The sequence below is a fragment of the Labrus mixtus genome, chromosome 10 (assembly GCF_963584025.1).
Source record: "Labrus mixtus chromosome 10, fLabMix1.1, whole genome shotgun sequence".
NCBI lineage: Eukaryota > Metazoa > Chordata > Actinopteri > Labriformes > Labridae > Labrus > Labrus mixtus.
Window position 1 is genome coordinate 4,784,794 of NC_083621.1, and position 27,955 is coordinate 4,812,748.

General features: G+C 39.8%; 1 protein-coding gene across 1 annotated transcript; it reads right to left on the bottom strand.

Annotated features, from left to right (window-relative positions):
- Positions 1–1,012: 1,012 nt before the first annotated feature.
- npm1b (nucleophosmin 1b) lies at positions 1,013–27,150 on the bottom strand. The gene is made up of 11 exons (XM_061047677.1): positions 27,072–27,150; positions 26,686–26,768; positions 25,037–25,156; positions 24,746–24,839; positions 23,420–23,511; positions 21,852–21,907; positions 21,586–21,658; positions 16,244–16,339; positions 6,931–7,026; positions 6,752–6,826; positions 1,013–5,533 (listed from the first exon to the last, which is right to left on the bottom strand). The coding sequence occupies exons 1-11, from the start codon at positions 27,118–27,120 to the stop codon at positions 5,480–5,482; spliced, it is 888 nt and encodes a 295-aa protein (XP_060903660.1). The 5' UTR covers positions 27,121–27,150; the 3' UTR covers positions 1,013–5,479.
- Between the last annotated feature and the right edge of the window lie 805 nt (positions 27,151–27,955).

The following is a 27,955-nucleotide window of genomic DNA, read 5'->3' on the forward strand; positions in this document are numbered from 1 at the left end:
AGTTGTTTAATTGAGGGACTAGAGAAAAGAAGAATAACATACTGTACTCACTGCTTAACTGTGTTTCTAGATCACGCTCATTTCAGGTAAATTTACATGCAGTGTGAAGATACGAGCATAATAAAGATCGCTAGCATTAGCATGCTAACACAACAATGCAGCGCGAGTTGTTTTGGTTTCATGCTGGTGCTTAAGAGCGACATCTGCTGGATCGCATATAAAGCCTTTACAGAAGGGTTTCAAAATACATAAAAAAATGTGAACCTGTCATTTAATGACAATAGTAGATAAGCGATGGGAATATATGCCCTTGAACTTCATCTGTCTCCTTTTCAAACATACTTTTTGTTTTTGATAAACAACAGTGCAGCAGCTTACCTGTGTTTGGTAGTGGAGTGGTCTCTGAAGCGCTTACAGGCACACTGGTGTTGGAGAGGTTAGGACCTTTTTTTTTTCTTGATTTTATCGTTCATTAAAGAAATGGAGAATGTATCGTTTAAAAACATATGGTATGGAAAAGTAGGGAACATTATGACAACCTTAAAGGCAGGGTTGGTAATTTTTGAAAACTAGCATGATTTTGAAAGTTGCATTCCCTCAGTGCTGCATCTGCACCCGCCCCCTCCCCTCTGTGCTCCCTCTAAAGCCACGCCCCCTCACTTACATGCACGAGCGCCGTTGCTCCAGAAGCGGACCTCAGCTCATGCTTTGAGTGTGGGCTCGTGCATGCATTGTGTAGAGAACGAGCAGGGAGGCGTCTGATTGGTTCATCAGATTGGTACCTCCTGGCAGACATTGGTTTAATTTTTTACAGGATTACAAACTGATACAGATGACGGATTTTCTTTGTTTCCTTTTTCAGAGAACATGAGTTATTAATTTCTGTCAGGACCTAAAGACAACTTCAACCAAAATCTTAAAAAAGTGTATCTGGAGAAAATGACCAACCCTGCCTTTAATTCTGAACACTCAGAATTTGCTTTTGTTTACCGCCAAAAAAACGTCACAAAAATGAAACTTAAAACCATCTGGGGTTCGCTTTATTCAGGTACATGTTACAGGAAGGTTTAAAAAAAGAAATATGGATGGACAAGTTCATCTCAACAAACCATGACAGAATGAAAATCTAGCATCAGCAGTCATGCATGAAGAAATCAATAAAGACCGGCTACATGGACAAAATGCACTTTTCAAGTCGAGTCTGCACAGATATCATGTACTCAAACACACTCAGATTGGACAATCAGAGAATCAGCTTTACATTTTAAGATAACCGGACACATGCAGCAGAGGCTCGATGAATCCAACTGTCACTCATTACTGATGTTTTTACAGAAGGTCATTTAGGTTGTAGACAAAAACACAAAGGAAAAAAAAAGAGAGAAAGAGAGGGGGTCAATAAAACATCAACCTACGCGTCCCATAGTCTCATACAACCGGAGATACTCGCTACTACGACGGAGGATTAGGGCCACGTTCAAATAATCTAACTCTTTTTTAATTTTGAGATTAAAGTCGTAAATTTACGAGAATAAAGTCGTAAATTTACGAGAATAAAGTCGTAAATTTACGAGATTTAAGTCGTAAATTTACGAGAATAAAGTCCTAAATTTACAAGAATAAAGTCGTAAATTTACAAGATTTAAGTCGTAAATTAAATTTTTAAATTAATTTTTTTTTTTTTTTTTAACATGGCCCTAATCCTCCGTCGTACACTACTGCTAAAAACCAAGACAACTTTATGTTGTTTCTAACATCATTTTTTGCCAATAGCATTTCAGGGACCTTAACTTCAAATTGATTTTGTTGTCACTACACAAAGATGCGTCGTTGGACATCATGATGGCTTCAAAACTCCTCTCAGCACGGAATCAAAAGGAGAGTGACTCCAAGATACAACGACAGCAGAGTTAAAAAAAAAAAAAAGGTAAAAAAAAAAGTTCACACAAGAAAAAAAAACAGGAAAGAAATTAAAAACTATTTAACAACTAAATCACACGTCTACTCCAAACAAGCAAACACAATGTTTCAAATAAAAGATCATTACAACATTTTCAAGCTGCAAAATCAGCGATTAGCGAGGGCGGATTACGCATACACTTAAAAAAAAAAAAATATCATAATTCAGCTGCCGTACTTTAAAAAAAAGCAAGAGATGTATTTACAGAGACGTTCAATTGGTTTGATACAAGGGAAGTGTTCAAAGAAAGTATTGATGAAGGACTTCTGAAGGAACTCGTACACAAACCATGAGAAATGCTGCTCCTTCTGAAAACTGAGAAATTTCAGACGTAATTTAAAATCTACTGATACGGTAAATGACCAGAGCGACTTTGATGACACATTAACACAGTACAGTTTATAGGTAAGGAATTTTAAATAGTTTTTTTTAGGTTAGACAAAGTGATTTGATTGGCTTAAGATGGTACCCAGCCGCCAACATTTGTCTCGTAAAAAGGCCTCAAACAGGATCATAAACACATCATACGCAGAGCCGGTGTGAGTGCTTATTGTCACCAGAGCGCTGATACACAAGAGTGCAAACAATTACCGGGTTTGACTTCTTTACGGGCTCTCATGTCCCTCTGATATACACCTTGTGATTACGTTGCAATAAATAAGAAAGTCTGTGTTAATCATAGGCCTGTAATATGTTTTAACAGCGTTGATTACACGTCGTAAATTTTACTCCTGGAGCTAGTTAGCCGTGTTTTTAACTTGCTGTGTATGTTGTGTTTATAAAATCATTTTAGTCTGTGCGTCTATCCGTGTTGCTTTTATGCACCTCATAATACTCTTTGTAAGGTTTTGTGTATCGCTCTTCTGAACACTTGATCTGTAATCACCCTTTAGGTTATGACACACGTTAACGGGCTTGATATGAATTAATTCGCTCTGAACGGGTCGAGTCAGCGTGTTTGTAACATTTGCAGGTTCTGCATGTTTCCATGATGCTAATATAAATGTGAAGTAATGAAGTATTAAATCTAGGGCCCGACCGATATGAGATTTTTGGGGGTGATGCAGATATGTCGACATTAGGAAGAGAGAAAAATCAGATACCGATAAATCGGCCGATATCTTTCTTTGATCTATCGTCGATCTGTAGAAGTGGGTCGATGTAGAAATAAACATTGAATGCGTTATCAAACACTAAAGACATACAGGATAACGAGGACATGATGGTCACTGAACTGGAAAGTAACTGCGCCTGTGTGTTGCAGCTTGACACTCTGGAGAGTGATGATGCTTGTTATAATCCATATAGCGCCCTCTGCTGGTGAAAGAGATTCTTTGACTGGTGAATAAATCTAGTAACATCCGCGCATGTCTGCGATAAAATTAGCCGACACCGATAGTCACTTGATACGCTAATATCGGCTGGCTGATGAATCGGTCAGGCTCTAATTAAAACACTAAGATATAACACTGTTCAGAAATGCCAGGATGTAAAGCAATGGCTGACACACGTCCTGTTTAGTCAAATGTTTACATGATGAAGAAAATGCGCAACAGTAGTGAGATTAAAACTGCAAACATAGATGTAGATGTTTCGGTCGTAATGTTTCCAGATTGCTTTTTTTTTTTTTTTTAAAGTGAAATGTTTTAGAAAGACTCTTTCGATTATTTGCATTTTAGATCTTTAATTATTAACTCCCTTACTTCTGTTTGCTCATGTTTAATTGATTTTGATTTGAATACTTCTTATTATTATAAGAATATGTGTAAGTATATGTGTAAGTGTACATATATATGTATATTTTTTATTTTTCATTGTTTATCCTGCTCGACGTCATTGTAAATGAAGGCTATGCTTTCAATGATTTTCGAGTTCAAATAAAGACATAATAATATTTTGTTGTGTTTGTGTTGTTGGCCCTTAAGAGTTATAGAAAACACCTGATTATTACAGGTATGTTCTGCTGCAGGGGTTGCTCTAACCAAAATTGAAGGACAGAAAAAAATAAACCTGTCATCTCAACATAAACTGACCAGTTTCTGTTCAATATGTATCAAGCAATTTCTCAGATTCATAGTACAATCAGAAAGTTTTGTAAGCTAAAAATGCATTTTAAAGCCAGACACAACTTAAAATAACACAAAAACATCTCAAGAGGAAAGATGTCATCACTGTCCCCCCCTCCCCCCCGCTCAGATGTCTTAACCATCCTTGTAATCACGGCTCAAATTCACACATCTGGTGACTCTCAGTTTACAGTAGAGATATTTAAAGGCACATTCTGCAATATCTCCTATTGCATTGTGGACTTAAGAACACGGTGTCATAGATGCGAAGCACCTGAAACTAGGCTCAGCTCATAGCATCACACTGCAAGAGCAGCAGCATTAGCAGATTGTAAGGTGCAGTTCCAGGCAACATAACCCAACTTTGTAAAAAGAAATGTAGGCATACCAATCTCTCCGTCTACAAGCAAGGAAAGGAATAACTTCTGCAAACTAGAAGGTTTCTCCACCTGCAGTCAGCAGCTGGTTGAGTTTTTATAATGTACATCAAAGAACCCTGGTGTGTAGAGTTTAAACATGTCTTTCTCCTTGTAGTGATATATTAAAAGTTACATTTCCAAACCTCACAGACAGCAAAGGTATCTTTGTGTTAAACAAGGTATGACCAGAAAACCAAAATCCAAGCAGTGACTTCACTAGATTCTGTCTGGACTCTTCTGAGTAAACTTTGTTATCTAATAACCGACATATCTCTTATTTAAATCAGCTATAGATATTTGCATGTGCAACTTGTATTGCCTTTAGGTGAAGCAAGTTTAAAAAATTGCATCAACTTTTTTTTTTTTTTACACTGCAGCCATCCTCACAAAGAACATACTTAGCATGAAGTATGCAAACAATCGGGACATGCTACCTCGTCATAGCACTGTGCTTTTAACATTCTTGAACAGGCTAACTTAATAGTCTGTAGCCCAATTTGAATTCTGTTGGAAAATTGTAAATCTTGGAGATCAAGGGAAATGTATAGGAGCAGTGCTAACCAGAGTGAATCTCTGTAGTGTATCTACTGAAGAATATCACCAAGTTTAACATCCATGTATCAAAGGATGCCAAATGTTTATGATTCATAGATATTGGAATGCAGCCATATCTGCAGATCCTAATGGGTATTGTTATTCCTTTCCTTCCTTGTAAGTGGTTCAGATTTGCATTTGATGAAGCTACTACTTTTAGAAAATCTGCAACCTGCTGAACGTGGCTGATTGAGTTCATTCAAATGTGAATTGCAAACTAGCTTCAGGAGGTGCTTCACATCTTACCAACTAAAAGAAAAGAAGAAATCTGAATCAGTAATGTCTTTCCCCATATATCTAACCCTCAGTCCATCTTCACTCCAACTCAGAGTTAGTAATGATGACATAATAAGGCCATGTAGGAAATGTCGCTGACTGTGCCTTTAAATGTCTTGCAGGATGCAAAACATATAAAAAATGCTTCAAATTGTAAAGGTTTGTTACTTCTTCCCAATCTTCAGTGTTTGTACAAAACTCCAAAGGTCCTTGATCACCTGAGGAAGGTACGGAGAGGGGTGGAGGGGTGGTGGAGGGGGTAACAACAGAACAGAAGAAAGGAATTATAAATCATCCCGATGAGGTGCTATACAGCGTTACACACATGACTCACTTTTTTTTTTTAACTAAAACATGCTTGTGTGCGTCTCGCCTGTGGGAACGCTGACTTTAGACGGGGGCTGTTGAGGGGAACGACGAGGGGTTGGGTGGGGGCAACATTACATACCAGAGTATATGACTAGGTGCTCCAGGTCTGACAGATCTCAGCCTTGGCTGATGAAACCAAAGCACTTCCACAGATGTTTTCTACACACTGGGATCAACAAGCTCCCCCCCATCCCCCCACCCCCCCCCTCGCTCATTTTCCTGTCCAACCAGCTCTTGCGCCAGTCTAAAGAGCTTTCACCTGCACTCATAACTGTACAGCTAACATTTTAATACTGCAGTAAAATCACACATGATCGTTCAAATAGCCTTTTTTAAGAGATGCTTTTGATAAAGGAAAACTGAGGTGTTGCATCCAGCCCACTGCCTAAACGTCTAAAAAGGTTTTGGGTGATTAATTCAGGCTCTGCAAAACAATCTGCAGAGACTGTTTTTTTTCTAAAACGACAGGCAGCATTAGAAAAGATTGAAGGCTTGCATTTGGAGAAAAAAAAAATGTCAGGTTGGTCCAAAGCCTCGAATGTGAGAGAGAGAGACTGGTACCATCCTCATACCACCAGTCCCTTCATTAAGACTACAAAAGACACACTCCAGTAAATCACAGAGAAAGAGTTTGCCTTGGCAGGTGTACTCCCATTCCCATCTCGAAAAGAGCCGGCCGACAACAAAAATGAGCATAATTCATCGAGAACACGCTGTGCTGCGGAGGCCTTTGAGACATAATGGACAGTGGAAGTACGAGGACAGCGTGGGGAACAATAAGACATTCTTGGATATCCATCATGGCAAAAAGCTCTTAACGCTGAAAAGGAGGTTGATGTAAAGGTGACCTTGGCTACTAACACCCAGCAACTGGAAAATATCTGGAAACCAAAACAACTTCCTTTTGGCTAAAAGTGCAAATGACATAAATTGCACGTTGCATAAGAAAATGTAAAAAAAATGTAGGATGTAAAAATAAACAAAGAGCAATCTCAGTTGCCTCATAAGTGCTCCTAAAGACCATGAGTAATAAATAAATGCATGCATGATGCATCACGATTACTTACTTTCTTGTCAGAGATTTTAAAAGAACTCTTGATGAAATTCTCAAACTTCTGCTCCGTCTTCGGGAGAGCTTTTCCCTGGTTCGAAAAAAAAGGGCCGTTAAATCATCAGCTTAACCGTGTGCGTCAAGACATTCAATTAAGAGCGGTAATTTTGCAAAGAGAGGATGACAAGCCCTTACCTCCTTGGCGGTCGTTGACAACTTGCTCTTAATCTCGGTCAGGGAGGGAGATTTAGACGGGCCGGCCTGGGGTTTGTCTTTTCCCGGGGCAGGTGTCTTCAAAACAATACATCAAGTAGATAAGAAGCACTGATTGATTTGTCAAATAGAGCAAGATTTGTAGAGTTGTAGATTAAAAGATAAGCTTCATATTACGGCACAGTATTTCTTTTATGACTCAAGCTCGGCTCTTGCTGTTACATTTTGTGTTCTCATTTGACCTCGACTGAAAAAGCACTAGTTCTAACTTCTTTGGCGATGAATCCGTTAGCTGACCAACGGGCCGTTCTAAGCTCCAGCCCTATCGTGACCCATTACGGTCTGGGTCTGACTTTACAAGCCTGGCATGGGCAACCAGCTGGAGAAGGATGAAAGCATTACAAAAGGACAACAAATTCTAACCTAATTACACCATCTTTTTTTTTTTTTTTTTTTTAAATCCAAATACATCAGGTACAAATTATGTTTTTTATTGTCTGCAAGCCGGAGAGGGCAAGCCCTGACTCACCAGCAGAGATCGTTTGGCAAATGTGTTTTTTCCTTTAACGGCAAATTTCCAACAAGTGCACTTAACAGAACAAACACCTGACATCAAACGGACACCGACACTATTTCTGACATAAGTTCAGAAAAGGTCAAGACTAGAAGCACTCTGACACATGTGCATGGCCGATATTAATGGCAGCACTGGCCTGTACTAGATATAAAGGTATCTGTGGCTCAGTTGGTGGAGTCGGTCGTCTCTCAACAAGAAGGTCGAGGGTTCGATCCCCAGCTCCTGCAACAGCATGTCCGATGTGTCCTTGGGCAAGACACAAACGTATATGAATGGAATCTGATGGACTCTTTACTCAGCAGCCTCTACCATCAGTGTGTGAATGTGCAGGTGTGACCTGCGGTGTAAAAAGCACTTTGAGTAGTCAGAAGACTAGAAAAAACGCTTTACAAGTCCATTTATTTCTGTTATTTGGACATAAACCAATATTAAAACCATTTATGTAGAAAACATTGCTGAAGTTGATTCACTTATGATATTTTTATGTAATGTGCCCAGCAGAGCATGCTACGACTCTACAGTTTAGAATACTCTCAGTACTGTCTGCAGCAAATGTAGCTTAGCATCAAAGCTGAGCAGACAACTATGATGGAAATGGTTAAAAATGAATTGGTTGAAATGGCTTACAGTTAGTTCTACTAAGATAAAATTATCTGTTTAAGAAATCAGCTCCTGAGCATGTTTGCCATTTGTCATAATGGTGCAAAGTCAGTGCATAGGTCAGGAATTGTGTTGGGCATGGTCGGGGCCAGTCCAAGTCCCGGTATGTACCAAGTGGGCCTGGTTGCTGGAGAGGTGTCAGCTCAATTCCAGAGTGGTGCAATAGTGCCCTTCAGCAAGGCACTGAACCCCCACCTGCTCCGGACGCCAGTCTCTGTGCAGCCCTCTATCTCTCCAATTATGCATTTCCTTACTGTACGTCCTGTTTTTGGGACTGATGTGTGTGTAGCATGTTTTACAATAACAGAGTGAGACCTTGCAGGTGTCATTTTCATCTGGTTTTATGGAACAATGAAGCGCATACAATTAAATCAAATTTAAATGAATAGAAAAAGTACTGTCCCAAGCAACTTTGTTTTTGTGACATTATAGGAGCTGTTTTAAAAAAAAGCATTGAACTAACAAGCCCTCACATGTGTCCAGACCTGGGCATTCAAGGCACCTTGAGGTCCCGAATTAGAAATGTGCAAATGTGACACAAAAACAACACACACATACACCCGGACACAAATACAGTACACACACCCACCCACACACACACACATGCGCACACACACACCCACACACAGACCCACACACACACACACGTACTGCATGTTACACAAGCCCCAGAACTTGCCCTTACATGCACAGCCGGTGTGGATTCCAGTGAAAATTGCAGGGTTTCATTGATAGCCAGAGACACATTTGAAAGAGTGAAGCCATGTCTAAAGCGACTTTTTACCCAGATGAGTCACAAAACAGAAAAAACTTCACGTCCAGGACATTTTTAACTATTTGAATCTACGCTGCATATCAGCATTTTGACTTTCAGATTTCTGTGTACTAGTCCCAAACAATAGGAGGTAAAATCTCAAACAAACTAAGTTTTAACAAAAGCTGTCAATGTACAGATTTCGGCTGTCATAAAAATGTGTTACTAAGAACAACAAATGTGTTTTAAAAGAAGAATAAAGTCCTAAGTCTCTGACTAGACTCTTCTCCTCTATCGCCCCCCGGTGGTGGAATGAACTTCCAAACTCCATTCGATCTGCAGAGTCCCTCTGCACCTTTAAGAAAAAGCTAAAGACCCAGCTCTTTCATGAATACCTACTAACTTAATGATGATGGTCTCCATATTATTGATGATGATGATGGTAATGACGATGGTTTTTGTTTGATAACGACGACTTATAAGATGGTTTCTATACTGATTAGAGCTCTCAAGAACTGCCCTCAATGTTGTGCTTTGCCTCTGGTCACTTCCTGTTAGCACCTGTGTGTCCAATCAGACTCAAAGCTGATCGTTTGCTCTTACTGACATTGTTCCCTTTTTCTAGATCCTTGTTTGTGTTGTACTTACTCTCTGATGTTCGTCGCTTTGGATAAAAGTGTATCACAGCTAAGCAGGCGCCTTTGCATTGTCATATGAGTCCACACCCTTAATTGAAAAGGTATAGCTATATTCAGCTCAAAATCAGTGGCCTCAGTATTCTTTCCTGAAATTGGTGTCTGTATCCATTTCCTTCTTCTGTCAGGCTCGTTTGTACAGTGTACCTTAGGACAGGGTTTATCAAAGTGGAGTTCTGGATCCCTTTGGGGGTCACCAGAGGAGGTGCAGAAACTTGGTGATTAGGGGACGGAGGGGGGGGGGTGAAACAAACATAACTAACTAATAACACAACTTCAATATACTGTATGTCTTTTTAGATGTTACTAATCATCTCATACACACATCTGTGTTCTTTTTCTATGCCAATCATCAACAGAGTCATTTAAGAAACTTTCATAGAGGGGGGGGGGGGTTCCAGTCATTCCAGGATGATGCTTCACGGGGGTCCTTGGCATGACAAAGTGCCTTTAGCCGTAGTTTTAAAAACTGGGGTTTGTTGGAAATACAAAGGGTCACACTTTATTGAGTAATGGTTGGACTGGTTTCACAGGCAGAGCTTTTTCTCCCCGCCCGACCCTAATGGTCTGGTTCTTTGGATTAAAAGTGACAGCCAATGTGACACAGTATGTATCTATATAATACTTCAAACACCATAAGCAACTTTAGGGTTTGAAAACCAACAGGAGACTTGAAATGGTTAAAAAAAAAAACAACAAAAAAAAAACAGGTGGAATATTCCTGAGAAAATAAAATCTCTCTCTTCGTTGAGAAATGCAATTATCTGTCCCTGTCCCCAAGACTTCTGCATTTTATAGCAAAGATCAAAGGAATTAAATGAAGCAAACCTTGACACACACATACCACACTTCAAAAAAAAAAAGGGAGCACATATGCTGCTGGCTCCCGGCCAGACAAATGCACTACGTATTATTATTTATGGGCAGCTCCTCTCGACTTCCAAAGGACAGCTGTGGACCTGAAACAGCTGATAAACACACAAAGCACGGCAAAGCTTTTTCATCTGGGCCAGACACTGATTACAGATGCCACGAGACTTGGAACTTAATCACAAGCATGCTATCATTTGATGCAATCTCTTGGCCTCCAATCCAGTGCAAACACATGGTTGTGACACCTTTTGCTCATCAGGTGTGTCGGGGAGGGTTATTGTCATTTCGTTGGAATGAGCGCTTCGAGGGCCTTTGTCTGGACTCAGCCATGACTCACTGAGGATGGTTGGTCATGGAAAAACTCATAGTGTCATAGGTCATTTTCTTATATAAATCACCATTACATATAAAGTGCAGACATGGTCCTTCACACAGCGTTACACTGACTGTGTTAGACGCCTTCTCACATACTTAAAGTAGTCTACTTGATTTAGAACTGGGGTTAAAACCTTAAGCCCGGCTCACACTGCGGGATAATCGGGGCCGATTCGAGCTTCGATTCTTCCTTCCCGACAATCTCAGGGTTCGCTCCTGACTCAAGGCTGCTCGGACCCGATTATCTGCTCAGATTATCTCGTAGTGTGAGCGGTACAAAGATCCAATCTCAACGTCCCCGATCTGCCCGGCGATCGTCGGGGACGCCCCGATTTATTTCAAACATGTTTGATATTTAGAATTTTAAATCTGGATGATTACGTCATGAAAAGGGTCCGGCAGAAGTTGTGTGTGACTACAATATAATCACCAGAGACAAGGGAGGACTGTAGTCATGGCGACCAGCGTTTCTTTTTTTCCTTTTCTGTACAGATCATCAGTGCAGCACTTTTCTGAAACTTGTATCCATATATCTACGATTGTATCAACTTTTCTATATCCTACAACAACTTCCACTTCCTTCTCTTTCACCAACCGTCCTCCGTTGTTTTTTTCAAATGAAACTTTATTAACAATTGTCAACGCTCCGTCCCGATTTCACTCGTACAGTGTGAGCTCTCCGGCCGTGCCCGACAATCAGGTCGTACAGTGTGAGCACGTCAATCTCAAGGTCTGGTCGGGCGTCGTAAAATATTCAGTCGTACAGTGTGAGCTGACATGCCACCCCGACTTTTATACAATCGGGGGGAAAATCACACAGTGTGAGCCAGGGCTTTACGGGTACTTTAGAGTGCTGCAGGGGCTACATGGGATATTTTTGTAATTAAAATAAAATTTAAAAAACAGTTATCCTATACATTTGAATCCCTAAATGATCAAATGTTGTTCAAAATGCATCGCATTACAGATTACATTTATTCATTATGAATTCAAAGTTTGTGTTGAAAATGGATTTGTAGATGGGAAAAGGAATTAAATGAAAAAATAACCAGTCAACAGTGGGAAAACATCTTTACTACTTCCTGTTCTATGTACTAGCGTGAATTTAGCTGGAAAAATCATGTACGCTAGTTCATCACTCCTAAATTGCAAAGGTATTTGGTAGGTCGAAGCTGTGCATGTTGGAGAGACTGTGGGTGTGATGGGGCAGATCACCACCACATTTTTTGGTCTTGTCCAAAGATACGACTGTTTTGGGAAAATATCTGGACAATCATGGAACAGATTCTTGGACAACTGTTTCCATTAACTTTCATCTCACTTTATTTGGGTGATCTGCCCGACGAAATAAAAGGAGGTGATAGATAATTTCTTAAAATATTTTCAGTAGCAGCAAAAAAAGGGATCACCCGTAAATGGTTACAGACTGATCAGCCCACAGAAGGTAACTGGTTCGAAATTATGAAAGAGATTCACGAGATGGAAAGACTGACTTTCTTATTGAGAGTAAGAAAGGACTTGTTCAATTCAAAATGGTCAAAACGGAGACAATATTTGACAGATCAATGGATAAGGTGCTAGGTGGTTTGCCCCACTCATTCTGACAACTTTATGTCGTTTACCTCCCTTTCACTGTTTTATTTTTTATTTTATTTGTCATTTTATTTTATCCCTTTTTTTAAAATCAGCCTTACAGCTTACACGGAGTAACAGGTTAAAAATAGGAGCGCATTCTAACATCGGTTGAACATCGGTATTGGTGGACAGAAGCAAATCATGTGGCTTTCTCTGATGTTTTGTGCCTCATCAATGTGATGCTGACAAGCTAGTTACCTTACTGCTGATTCAGAAAAGAGGATTTATTTTGGGCAGAAGGAGTCAAACTTTGAATTAGATCTTAGAGCTGCTCAACTTTAACTACTATAAAGTTAACATAATCTGTCTTTCCCGTTTCAACATCATTACAGTTGCTAATGTTTATATTAGACCGATCAGTCTCTTATCATACTAAGCCGTTACTGCTAATACTACACATACATTGAGTGCCATTATTACATATTGATATTGTAGCTTTAAAATCTGTCTTATTAATTCTTGTTGTTGCTCTGTTTGTCGATCTGTCTCGTTCTTCCTGCATCTCCCTCTGTCTCACTCTCCAAGCCGAGCACAGTTTCAGCAGACGTCTGTTCATCATGAGTCTGGTTCTGTTCGAGCTTTCTGCCTCTTTTTTTTTCTCATAGTCCACTGCACAGCTCCTACATTGTACCTTTTGTACATTTTGAGTTTTTTATGTATTTATATGTCATATTTTACATTTTTAAATACTATTTTATATATTGTAATAGCTTCTTATTCTGTATTATTTAAGTTGTTGCTAGTTCTGCTTTATTTCCTTGTTAATTGTTTAGCACCAATACACCAAGTCAAATTCCTTGTATGTGTAAATGTACTTGGCAATAAACCCAGATTCTGATTTTAATTCTCTTGATTAACTTGCCACTGAAACTTGTCGCTAATATCACTAAGCACTCATGATGGATTCATGTTGGATCTTTGTAAACAGTACAAAGTGTAAGGTATTTTACCTGCTTGTTTGTAAAGTGTCTTGAGATCACATTTGTTATGAATTGGTGCTATACAAATAAAGAATGATTTATTCATTTTAAGCACTTTAATAGGCATGTTAAAGTTCATTACAAGAACATTTAAACTGTTTTTGACGATTGGTTTTGCACAAACAGCTCCTCAGGGTAATGTGTGGAAAAGTTCAGGGTTGCGGTGTAAGTGTGAAAGGGGACTTTAGTTAGAATCAAACACCGTTGAAAGAACAACACAGGCACCTGCTCTAACACACGTCTATCAGTCGCTGAAACAATGACTCACACCCTTTTGGGATAAGCTCGAGTGGAGTGCTTAACAACTTTACGACTGTGACGTGCGCTTGAAGGCATCGACTCCTCCAAAGCCATCAATCAAAAGACACCAGCTGCAAGATGAAGTTACTTCAAAATCAGCCACGACTCATGTCGAGCCTGTTACACAAGAAGAAGGTAAGAGCGACACGCTGGGCTGCGAGAGAGGTGAGAACTGCGGTCCTGGCAGCAGATCTGACAAGCCGGTGTAATGACCAGTCACCTGCATTTAGTAAAGAAAAAACAGACATCCACGCCCCGCCTCCAACTCCTCAGGGGCATCTGGAAGCGCAAGCTGCACCAGACATCAAACGCTGGTTAATGAGAGCAATTGGGAGAAGGTGTGTCCAGGAAGTGAGGGGTGTGAAGAGGTTGTAGAGCGGGAACAGTTGTTGTTAAGAAGTGGAGAGGGGGAAGGGGGGAGGGGGGACGGGGGGACGGGGGGCAGTTGAAGCTCCACGGGCCAGAAAAGTTAAACTGGTGGGGATGACTGCCCGTCAGCTAATCCCCCCCGGAGCATCCTAAGAGCTGCTGTGTTTATGTCTGGGCGACGGCCTCTCCTGCACATGCACACACCATGTCGGCCCTGAGGGGAATTTTCTTTTTTTCATCTCAGGAATTTAGCAATCCAGTAGCTTAGTGTTTAACGTGATCAAAATTAGCCATCTTTCTTTTAAAAAGACATCTGAGGGGAAATGACAATCCTCTTGTGTTAACGGGTGTTCAAGTGAATTATATAACGGCCTTTAGCATTAGCGATGTTTAGCATAAAATCCGGCAGCATTCGTGCTCCAACACAAAAAAAAAAAAAAGAGTTTTGGTCTACCTCATGCTTTGTGAAATGTGCGAACCTTTGCGTAGAAGCTCTCCACTTTGAACTTCCGAATGTAAACGTGTGCTCACAGCCACTTATCAGAGGAGGCGGCAAGACAAGACGGCGGGGTCAGGCAGAGGGGTCGGGTTAAAACCTGGCCCCAGGGGAATCCATTTAAAGGTCAGGTGTGTTTGCTTAAAGAAAGGCAGAGTTCAGGCTTTGCGAGACATTTCACTTGAGAAATTAACCATCAGTTTGAGCTAATTGCAATGCGCATTCATCACATTCTTCTGTGGCTGAATGGGGACACTTAAAGTCTTTTTTTTTTTTCCTTTTAGGAATGTTTTAATTGTAGTTGGACTTAAATGCAAACAATTAACCTCCGTCATTGAAACCCGATTTTGCTTTTTGAGAATGTTCTGTTTCCTTTGGCTGCTTTTCTAATAGGATGCTGTTTAATGCCCGGTCTTATCAGGTTTGATCACAAAGAGCAGGGTTCCCACTCTTTTCCAGGGATTATTTTCCAGGACTTTTCCAGGACATTTTCAGCAATGATCACTTTTGTCAGGCACAAATTCACAGCAGAACACACCCCTAGTAAGAAAGACCGACTAGAGAGAGAAATTCAGTGCAAGCTAGCACGCCATCAATAACGTTAACTGACTACTGTCAATGTGCTGACCTCAAATCGAGGAGAAAACACAAGTCTACCTGATAGCCACAATTCACTCTCGTGGTGTTTTTTCTCTTTTTGTGAAGGATCTTTTCACTACATCCTGTCAACTAAATTGTAAATAAATATCGGCCTTTGACACGAGGAGGTGGGGGGGGGGGGGGGGGGCAGAGCCATTACATTATCTATAGAATTCGACTCCATCTGCATTGTGGATTATGTAACAAATAGATACTTTGGCGGTGAAAATGTCCTGTGGAGAGTGTTGGAATAATTTTCCAGGACATTTGACTTTTTCTCTCATTTTCCAGGTGTTTTCCAGTACTGGAAAATTAGTCAACTGTTTTCCAGGTTTTCCAGGACGAGTGGGAACCCTGAAGAGGTTATAAGGAGTGTAAGGCATGGCCGCTTCAGAGCTGCCCTATGTGGTTGAGAACAGGAATACTGTGTCTGGGTGCATTACTGGTGCCGTCATTAAGGAGCATCAAACTAAACAAATATCCCATTATTTTGGGTAACTTCTGAAAAAAAGGTAAAAGGTAAATGGACTTGAGCTTGTATAGCACCTACACATTCACACCCTGATGGTAGAGGCTGCTGAGTAAAGTTTCCATCAGTATGAACTAATCCCGTTCATACACATTCACCGATGACAAAGCAGCCGGAGCAACTTGGGGTAAAGTGTCTTGCCAAAGGACACATCGGACATGTGGCTGTAGGAGCTGGGGATCGAACCCCCGACCATCCGGCTTAGAGACGACCGACTCTACCGACTCTACCACTGACCCACTCTTCATTAACGTCGGCCTTCACTTAACTTCTCAGCCCACGTTGCCCTTCTAATAGATTCAGTGAAAAAGCTCTTCATTGACCCTAAAAGATGACTTCATTATCCAATCAATTGCCGTTGGGCTACCTAATAAATTAAAACACAAACAAAAGATGTCCACAGCCTCCCCTACCTTCATCTGTGGTTTGATTCCTGAGCCGGATGGTTTTCCTGCAGGACCGTTTTGTTTCACTGGCGTCTTGTTGGGCTTCTTTGAGGACTCCAAACTCTGAAAAAAAATAAAATCAAAGCAGGTAAACAAGAGATCATCTTTTTAACCAGCTACATTTACCGCTCTATTTCATCGAAATGTTTCTTAAAATGTAGGAAAATGTAAGGAAAATGGAGATTGGATGACAAAAATGCATCGTCCTAAGTGTGAAAAAAAAATTGGATAATAAATTGATCATACATTGAAACAGTGAGCTGACAGCAGGGGGCGCTGTACTGACATTACAGGGAGCTGCAAACGTTTCTTGAGCAGTTCTCGGAGACATCATTTTACTTAACTGAGAAACAGTTTAGATGGCTTGTAAATCACATTTTTTATAACCCCTTACAAACATACTGATGATGGAACTGTTGGGTTAACACTTCACATTCACACCGCTCATGCTCATATATCGTGTTGGACATTAAAATTAAAATCACCAGATTTTCGCTCAGCAGTTGTGTTATGTTGTTTTGAAATCTGATTTTAAAGCGTTCCTTATTAAGTTTCTTTTGTTATCGGCATGCAACATAACATGAAGCACATTTGAAGACGTGCTTGCAATCGTGGTTATATAAGCGTGGTTTCTGCATGAGGTCCATGTCCTTCTGGTGCAGGTGTGGACTATTTTTCCGAAAGCATTTAACAAAAAAACGACAAACAAAAGTAAGAACTAGTACAAAGGAACAACGAGTATAGCATCCTTAATTCTAAAGCAGAAATGGCAGTGATGTGATATCTTAAACACTTTTTAAAGTTTGTACAAATATGGACGATTTAAATCAATTTGACAAAATTGTATACTGCGATATGTTTTTAAACCAGCAGAGGGCGCTGTCTGCTTTAGGCTTATGTTGTTTGTGATGAAGAGAGGCGTACAGACATGGTGGAGTTTTGATGTTAAAGGCTTAATATGAGATTATTCACACTTAAATGTAAATCAAGTCTATCCTCTGAAAATAACTGTGAGTCATGACTGTCTACAATGGGTGTAACACCCGAGTCCCACTGTCTGTGATGTTTTCAGAGTTTTCAGAGTCCTATCTTCAGTTTGTTTACATCGCCGGGACAGCCGGCTGACTCCTCCCCTCACGTATAAAAGTTGTTTAATTGAGGGACTAGAGAAAAGAAGAATAACATACTGTACTCACTGCTTAACTGTGTTTCTAGATCACGCTCATTTCAGGTAAATTTACATGCAGTGTGAAGATACGAGCATAATAAAGATCGCTAGCATTAGCATGCTAACACAACAATGCAGCGCAAGTTGTTTTGGTTTCATGCTGGTGCTCAAGGGCGACATTTGCTGGATCAAAAAAAAAATCACATATAAAGCCTTTTAGAATGAGTCTTGTTTCAAATCTGGAGTGTAAGACGCAAACAAAAATAAAATAATTCATTATTGTAAAAGATGATGAACAACATGTCATGGCACCACGCTGACACATTTCGATGACACTCGTACACAAAGTAGCCGAGTAGTCGTAATGTTTAGTCTTTATTCTGGTTTGTAAATCTGCAGGCTGAACTAAAAAACAAATCAGAGTTGAAATGATCTCTTAGCACTGATGCGGTTATAAAATGACAGGAGGAAGCACTACACATAATGGATCATTAGTCTCTGATCACATACTTAGTACCCCCCCCCCCCCCAAACTATGCACACTGGAGGCCTTCCCGTCAGGTTTGCATCGCTCTCAGTCACCTGTGTAATTACCTTGTAATAGCCGAGGCAAGTACCTGCGTTTCCTGAGCACCAACCCTCTCCTTGCAATCACTGGTATTCACCTTGGAACGGGCTACGTGTGTAATTGCCTGTGTTGACATAACTGCTACAAGGCAATTACACATGTTATTTCCTCCAGCGATACTTGGTGATACACAATGCTGCAGGGCTTTTTTTTCCCAGAGTGGTTGCAAAGCTTTTTAGCAACACACACAGGACAGACCAAAAAGTAGAGACACATTCTGCCTGCTTAAATTAATGAATCACAGCCTCTGAGTGAATGCTGTCTGTATTTGTGATTTAGGGTTAGGGTGTCCTTTAAACAATGATTTTAATCGGTTTGTCTCTACTGCAAAGTTAATGACCCTACTAAAATGTTACTCTCTGTTTGTGACACAACTGATGCAAAGACAGAACGACTCATTATGAATATAGAGAGACATTAAAATATGAGGTGCAGTAAGAGATCAAAGGTAAGAAACCACAGGAAAACAAATATCCAATGAACCATATCCCTCACTTTCTCTCTCATGATCCTTCTTTGTGTCTTTATCTGGTTTTCTATTGGTTCAGTTTGGTACTCTTTGTTTAGTCTCCTCCTTGGCTTGGAGGTTTCTGACTTGTTCTGCACCCGAAACTGAGATTTTAACTTCCTGGGTCATCAAAAACTTCCACCACTACAACTTTCTTCAAGGCAAGCGCTTTAGCTGAGAAGCCATCTTTGATTAATTTTAATTCACATGAAGGTTATGTCACAGATGTGCTGCAAAACTTTGAACTTTTGCAAAGTCTCTGTAGTGTGAATGAATCTCCTCTGAGCCTCACTAAGACAGAAGAAACTTATTTTTTTTACACTCAACTTAATACATCAACATAATTCATGCAAGAGGAAAGAATGCAAGAAATGGTTCTATTTACACATTTGATATGTTGTTTCACACAAACAGCTTTACTTCAATGTGACAGACTGACTGAAGGTGTGTTACTAAATGATCTTTTTAGATGTTAAAACTGATTCTAGACTTTCTAAAAGTTTTATGCAGATTAGTGAAAAAACATTAAGGCCATGTAGGGGAGGGCTCGGGGTGCGGGGGTGCAGGAGAGGATGAGACAACAGAATAAATCAACAGGTGACAGAAATGCTCAGCTGTCATCTGACCCTGAGGCGAGGATCCACGCTCACGTCGCAGGTATGTGCATCTGCCCTGCTTTGATCTTTTTTTTTTTTTTTTAGCCTGGCACAGTTTTCACTGGGATGGCGTGTTTAAAAAAAAAAAAAAAAAAAAAAAAAAAAGAAATCACTAACAGACACTGACATAAAAAAAATGAGGCAAACACACACACACACACACACACACACACACACACACACACACACACACACACACACACACACACACACACACACACACACACACACACACACACACACACACACACACACACACACACACACACACACACACACACACACACACACACACACACACACACACACACACACACGATTGTGGTAACACGCAAAACAAGTGTTCAAAGGCAAAGGCCAGGTGCAACGCTGAAATGGCATGAGAGACGATAAAAAGGAGCAATCATATTAACAGTGGGATGACAGAAGGACAAAGATATGCAGCGTTACAGAAAAACGGGGGGAAGATGTTTCCCATAACTGGTGCGTGCGTGCGTGCGTGCGTGCGTGCGTGCGTATGTAGGGGTTTTTATCTGCATATGAACTTTTAGCAAAAGTCGTCCCTTTTTGCACAAATGTACTTATATGTGTTCTTTCTAAGTCTCCAGTGTGTATCTTTACACTGTTGTGTGTGTGTGTGTGTGTGTGTGTGTGTGTGTGTGTGTGTGTGTGTGTGTGTGTGTGTGTATATAAGATAACACAGTGCCGTCTTGCCGGTGAGACAGTGAGAATTCAAGCAGATTACAGAGGAGAAATCCGATCATTACGCCACACAGACCCTGTGTTTTACTGGAGGGAAACAGGTGGGTACATGAGCGAACAGGATGAATAAGTTCCATGTTTTGTCTCGTACAAAAAAAGCTGGACGGTCAGTGAGTGCAGGGATGGGAAGGGCCTGCTCAAATGAAATGCTACTACAGCGTGCAGTCTGTGGGAGTTTAAATGATGAGGTAGGAACAGAACAGAAGAGAGAGAAAAAAAAAGAAAAAAAAAAGGGGGGAGCCGGCTGCAGCTGCTGAGAGAACAACAAAAACAGTGACGGCCAGCAGATGACTACCCTGACACCTGGTGGACAACAGAGGACTGGAAACACTCCTCACTTATTTCATCTACAGCACAAATTAAAGTTTAGAGGCTAGGACCTTTTGGTTTGTTTCAAGATTTGATGCTAATAGGAGTAGCAAAATAGTCCAATAGTCAACAAAAATAAACACAGGGGGATTCAGATTTAGATTATTTACATTTACTCATCCAGTCACTGCACTATAACTTCACTTATTTGCACTACAGTATATCTCTCTGTATACATTTGTTTACCTTATCAGTCACTGCACAATAATAACTGTATATATTCTTTCAGTCACCACAACTGTCTATTTATTTATTATTATTATTCATTCACCGAACAGCAATTGCTCTGGCCACTTTTCACAAACATACTTGTCTTCATATAAACACAAATATATTTTTTATATATATTTGTAAACGCTGCTGTATAGGATTGCTGCTAACAAAGTTTCATTGTGTCCTTGTATACAATGATAATAAAGATTCTATCTATATCTATTGAAGGTAAGATTTATCGATGCAGATATCTGAGAGAGTTGGGGTGCTGCTCTTGTAGCGACCTGCAGCAGCTGACTGTCTTGTGTGTGACTTTGAGAGTTTTGGACTCTTTTTCTTCTCTTTTAACATTCTTCCATCAAGCTTATCACAACATATCAGACACTACACGTACAGCTCCCTAAATGTTTTAACATTGTCGACAGCAGTGCAGTTTGTGACGGACATCTAAACCAAATAATGACATTACTTGTCGATCGCTGTCGATCCTGTACAGCGCTGGGAAGAAGAAGACTAACTCTAAGGCTGAATCTCGACGTCCTCCCTAAACCCTGAGCCCTTACTGCCCTTATTGACGTCACCTGGAAAGTGACTGACTGCATGACGCTGCAAGGGCGCCAATGGTTAAATACAAATGGGACAGCATTTTGCAACTTCTCTGTTACCATGACTACATGATGTCATGTGGCAAAAGCTTATTTTAAGTTTTTTTTACTTTACTCACCCACAGCCATGGCGCTTATAAAAAGTTCTACTCAGTATAGGCCTATATATACATTTATTTGTTGTGGGATAAATAAAGGTTTATCTTATATAAATATAAGGGGACTAATATGCTCTCTGTCTCTCTTGTTTTTGTTTAGAGACTTGCAAAGGAGTTCTGAATTAGTCTGTTGTTGCCCTGCAGAGGCGTGACTCTCCGTTTGCTTCTTTCAAACTTGTTTCAGGGGCACAATCAAAGGAAACTTCCTCAATAATTAAGTCCAAATATAAAAGCAGTCTTACTTTTTTGGCATCTTTCCCGACATTCTTCAGAGGCTTCACATCGTTCTCGTCGCTGTCATCGTCTTCATCATCACTACGTAAAGGAGGAAGACAAAAGCTCAGTAAGTGAAAAAACAAAACAAAAAGTTCTCTCAGCACTAATGATAGGAAAACATGGAGAACTAAATGTCTTCTTATCTAATTTGTTTATTAGACCTAAAATAAGGAAGATACATAAATGTGGTGTGTTTCAATGACAATAAAAAACACTTAAAAAGAAAACTTACTCGTCATCGTCGTCGCTGTCTTCTTCATCGTCGTCTGATTCCATCTTTAGTTTTTTCTACAAGAAAAATTCAAATACATCTTATTAGAAACACCATGAGAGTCTTACAGAGGACCTGAGCTGTCAACACGTTTCAAGTCATACTAAAGGTTACGGAAATAAAACTGTACCCTCTTGATACTGACTGTTTACTCCATGTAAGACTGTCAAACGATTACTTTCTTTGTAATTATGATTCAAAGACGAAATCCAATAGTTAACAGCGATTAATCACATTTTTGAATCACGTTTGAAATCCTTTTATTTAGCTTTTTTCTAGAGTATTTTATGCTTTTATTTTTTATTTTTGTACTGCTTTAATCTAAGGGTACTGTACTTCCTGTTTGGATACAAACCCGCTTTTATTTTGAAAGAAAATAAGGAAGTTGTGGTAGACCAAAAATAACATAAAATTTCATCAAGCAAAAAAGGAACTTGATACAGATTGTATATAAAAACAGTTAATGAGGAACGATAAGAAAGTCACGAGGCTGTCTGAGATTTTCAAAGTAAAATGAGACATTCAAAAGGTGCTGAGGTGTGCGATCTTTTCCATCACTGTCTCTACGGTGGCCTGCAGGGACGGTGTCATGCCCAAAGACACCACATGAGGGGATCAGTGTGCCAGCGCTCATCTTTGTCGAGTACTGATCGGTTTGTTGGCTGAATCTCGATGTCCTCCCTAAACCGTTTCAAGTCACAGTGCTATGAACTATGGGTAATTCCCTCACACTAAAGTTTGCATGCATGCCCACTTATGGACAGCGTGCATAAAGGGCTCAAAAAGTGAGCGAGGGATCCCTCACACACTTGATGATTCGATCGTGGGACAGTCCTAAACCCTCACAGAATTTGCGGGAACGTGCATCAAAGTAAGTGAGGGAGAATCAGTCATCTCTTTTAAGTCTTCTTAAGACACACTTTTTCCGGCGAGCCTTTCCTAATTTTTGTTGATTTTAAATTGTTACTATTTTCATCACACGTTTTATAATTCCTTTAAAATAATTGTATGTATTTTAAAGTTCTTTTAAAAGGGATTTTATATCTTAAAGTGATTTTTATTCCTTAATCTTGCCTTGTTTATAATTCTATGACCTCCCTGTTTTTATATTTTCTGTCCTTGTAAAACACTTTGTAACTTGTTTTTGGAAAGTGCTCTATAAATAAAGATTATTATTATTATTATTATTATTATTATTGTTATAAGTGAGTGTGTGAGGGGAAACATCGAGATCGCTCTGATGAACTCCATCTGTTGTTTGTTTGTAAATGTTTGCATGGTCTGGGTGGACTGTGGAACTGAATTGCCGTCTGGGATAAGTTGTCTAAGTCACTTTATTGTCCCCTTGGAGAAATTTGTCTTGGACTCAAAGTGCTGCACGCAGTTGGCTTTCAATTATTAAACAAGAACTACAACGTGTTTTTATTAATACTAGCTTCATATCATGTGATTAAAGTTTCAAACAATGATATTTCCCTTCACAGTTGAAGACAGCTCAGTGGGCTGATTGAACACAATAAGGTATCTACCAACAGAGGCTTCTTCCCCGACATCAGACTTGCAGGCCGCTTCACCGGTGACGAGTTGTTTTCCTCTTCTTCATCATCTGAATCCTTCACACCTGGAAAGTAAACGCAGGTCACTGGAACTGCAAAGTGATTTTAATTCTGATTCAACCAGGTGATCTTTGTAAGGACATTTTTAATCATCTTGGAAACAGCGGGGCATAAATATATTTATCATCAACGGTTAAGTGTAGTATTATCAGATGAAAGGCTAATTTTGAATGGCCTTCACCGTTTGTTGAGTCAGAAGATTATCTCTGTGTTTCCACATTCAAACGTGCTTCCATGTTTTTCCTTCTTCTCTTCCCATAAAAACACAGTCAACAGTAAAGAAGAAATAAGTGCTGTAAAATCTGTTTTTGAAGGTCTCTCAGAGGAAAAAAAGAGTTTAAACTGTCTTCCTGCATGACGATTTCCTTTGTGTTCAGCGAAGTCTACAACGTGAAGTTTCTGCACAGCTGTGTCGTTCGTTTAGTTCAGTTTGTTTTCTCTTTGTGGAGTTTGCTCTACTCGCTACAGGACGGTAATCGAGCTCTCAGCCTGCAGGGAAAGTTGTGAAGCACAGACTCCGCTGGTTAACTTTAACTTTCCCACTGGACTTTAAATGTATTTTCTTACATACACTCTGTGAGTAGGTTACATACACTGTAAGATTTTTTCTCATAGTTGACTGCACAGCTCCTACATTACAGCTTTTGTACATTTTTTTATTTTAAATTCTATTTTATATTTTGTAATATCTTCTTATTCTGTATTATTTAAGTTGTTGCTAGTTGTACTTCATTTCCTTGTTAATTGTTTAGCACCAATACACCAAGTCAAATTCCTTGTATGTGTAAATGTACTTGGCAATAAACCCAGATTCTGATTCTGATTCTGATTAACATAGGACTCTTTCAATCAAAACTCCACAAGGTTTATTTTAAGGAACAATCTCCCACCGTTTTCTGTAAATGTCTGATTATGAAATCGTGAGGGAAAAGGTTGCGCAGCCAGAACATTCTTTCCAAACTCAGCGTGCAATCAGCTTTCAATACACAATCAATGGGGATGTATTTTTAATCAAGAAGTGTGTGGTGTATGACAGCGTTTGTATCTGCACTTTATATTGGTCGCACCGGTGTATAAGACGCAGCCAACTTTTAAAATGAAAAAAAAAAAAGGTATTAAAAGTGTCTCTTAAACACTGGATTTGACGGGATACCCCAAAATCTTAAAAGTTATAGTATTGTCTGCTTCTCTACAGAAAAAGATAAGAGCAACACTTGCAGCTGCTGTCATCATACTCACTGACAAAATGCTGCCCGCTGATGTGAACTGGTCCAGAGCCGGACTGAAGACGAAAGGTAACTGGAGGTGTGATCTCGAATCCCCCTAAACTCATCTGCACAAGAAGAAGAAAAAGATAACAACAAACTATAAAACTGATCATGATTTTTGTTTTATTGGATTAAAAAAGTCAGAGGCTGAACACTATTTGATCACTGTAGGTTTAAAGAAAGATAATGGGAAAAAAAATATATATATTGCTGAAACGTATTGCTTAATAAACAAGTCTTGTGTGAGCTTGCGTTCACTCACAGAGGGCAGGACGGACGGTTTCAGAGCAACTAGTGGCACTTTGGTTGCTTTCCCATCATAAGTCAGACCCTCGACTTCCACCATGTGGAACTTATCCTCGGCCTCGGCCCCCAGACACACCTGGAAAAGGAAAGATCATTCTTTAGAAAAACATCCTCCACTCCAATACAACCAATGCAAGAAAGTAAATAATACCAAAAAAAATATGGCAGACAACTTTACAAAAAGAAAAATTACAGTTCAAGTGTCTCACAAAAAGCTTTTGGTTTCAAGGGCTTTAAGATTTGTGCAGGTCGGACTTTAAGTAAGACATAAACAGTGGAGTAGAGCAGGGTTAACACAGATAATAATCAGTGTATACCCAACTTATTTATCAGTTTCCATAGGGGTAAACAAACCCACTTCTAAATCTCCTCTGACTCACATCAATGATTGATTGAGAATATTTAGTGTGCTGCAAAAACAAATTTCAAGGATGGTGAAGGGATGACCCTCCCCACTCTGTCTCTAATAATCTCTAATAACTAAATATGCAAGAGTAGTCTTACATGTCACTGTTTATAACAAGGCTGTTTATACTCTGCTGGATGGGCCACTTTAAAAAAACTTTGGGGGGGGGGGGGGGATTAAGAGTGCAGTATACCCACTTCTTCAGACACCACTGGACATAACTCTCTACTGGCAGGTCTTCCTCCAGTCACTATCAAACCTCTGCAGATGATGCAAAATGCAGCAGCACGACTCGTCTTCAACCTTCCTAAAAGAGCACATGTCACTCCGCTGTTCATCTCCTTACACTAGCTCCCAGTTACTGCTCGCATCAAATTTAAAACTCTCCTCCTCACTTTAACTCTCTGATCCAGGTCTACACTCCCTCCCGCCCACTACGCTCTGCCAATGAAAGGCGTCTGATCCAACCTTCACAACAGGGTCCTAAGACGCTGACTAGACTCTTCTCCTCTGTCGCCCCCCGGTGGTGGAATGAAGAGTCCCTCTGCATCTTTAAGAAAAAGCTAAAGACCCAGCTCTTTCATGAATACCTACTAACTTAATGATGATGGTCTCCATATTATTGATGATGATGATGGTAATGACGATGGTTTCTGTTTGATAACGACGACTTATAAGATGGTTTCTATACTGATTAGAGCTCTCAAGAACTGCCCTCAATGTTGTGCTTTGCCTCTGGTCACTTCCTGTCAGCACCTGTGTGTCCAATCAGACTCAAAGCTGATCGTTTGCTCTTACTGACATTGTTCCCTTTTTTCTAGATCCTTGCTTGTGTTGTTCTTACTCTCTGATGTACGTCGCTTTGGATAAAAGCATCTGCTGAGTGAATTGTAGAATAAACACAACAACACTGCGCTTCTGTTTTAAAAATGTCATTGTGTGTATTTTGCTTGGGGAAACAAAACGAGTTAAATAATAAAGGGGATGCATTTCAAAATCTAAAAGATCGAAATCACAGTTGAACAAATAGTTTTGAGTTCTAGTTTCATCTACAGAGTGACACAGCAGGCAAACAGGGTCAACATTTGGCCTGTGTTCATTATTATTATTATCTTCATGAATGTCAATCTCATGCTTTTACCAGCGCTGATATCTTTGACTCGTGTGTGTGTGTGTGTGTGTGTGTGTGTGTCTCTTACTGCTTTGAGTGACAGCTGTTGCTCCGTATCATCGTCGTCTACATCAACTTTGAACTCCCTTTTGTCCGATTTCAGGGTACAACCTGAGGAAACGAAATGTGCAACACACAACCATCATTACACACGATTAAATGCACACTTATTTAGAACAGAATGCCTCTTATTATGACATATATAAGTGTTTAATCTCTGCGCAGCCGACGTATTCCCATGCATTGTAAGGCCAGCTAACAAAAGAGCTGAATTGGCGCCACTAGCAGCAGGCAGTGATTTAGCTAATTTCCTCTTAATTAAAATGTAAACTAACTAGCTGTGAATGATGACGTGGCATTTGAGCTGATTGTGCAACAGGAACATGTTAAGTTTGTCTGAATATGAGGGCTCACCGAACAAGTACATTTGCGGTCTGCTCGAATCTGAGATATCGTCCTCCATCTTTGCAGTGGCCGTGTCCGCTTCCGTAAACCGGTGTGACGGACGCGTCAACGAGCCAATCACAAACCAGAGCGTCACTGACGTTCAGGAGGACTTGAACCAATTGGAATTCGAGAGAAGGCGGGACAGACGAAGCTGAACGTTTCAGGGGGATGAACACTAGATGGAGCTGTCGTGAAATAGATGTCGTTTACCAGAAAGAGAAAATAAAAAATACAAAATAAAGGATAATGAATTAAATATAATATAAAGATGTTTCCTTTTTATCTATAAATAATGGAATTAAGTAAAAATTTGGTTCACTGCATTTGCATTTTGGTTCACTGCATTGCTGTACATATATAAACAACACAACTTCAGAAGGTCAACACTTTTTTATTTTTTTATATTCAGGTCTAATTACAGATTTTTTCCCTCAACTGTTTTTAGGTTCTTGCTTTAAATTACACATATATTTTTATCCCTGCACGGGTTATGTACATTTCTTGTTATAAGTCTATTTTTAATTGCACAGTTTAAGTTTGATTCATCCAGGGGTTTTCATTTCGGGTTAAAATATATGTATGGGGGGGGTTTGCTGTTTAATTTGTAACAAATGTTTCATGTCATGTACGTCTTTGTAACCTGCTACTGGATGCTTTGAATTTCCCTTGGGATCAATAAAGTATCTATCTATCTATCTATTTATCTATCTATCTATCTATCTATCTATCTGTCTATCTATCTATCTATCTATCTATCTCTCTTTGCACTCTAATTTTCCGTTTATGTTCAGGCTCTTTTTGCATTTGTTTGTAACTCCCTTATACGCTATGGCGCCCTTAAAATAACTATT

What these genes read in the sequence shown, in the direction of transcription:
- npm1b (XM_061047677.1), bottom strand. Translation starts at nt 27,120, where the DNA reads ATGGAGGACGATATCTCAGATTCGAGCAGACCGCAAATGTACTTGTTC. An exon ending in AACAGCTGTCACTCAAAGCA is followed by an intron (nt 25,157 to 26,685) that starts GTAAGAGACACA and finishes TTCCTTTTCCAG; the next exon opens with GTGTGTCTGGGGGCCGAGGC. An exon ending in CAGCGGGCAGCATTTTGTCA is followed by an intron (nt 23,512 to 24,745) that starts GTGAGTATGATG and finishes TTTACTTTCCAG; the next exon opens with GTGTGAAGGATTCAGATGAT.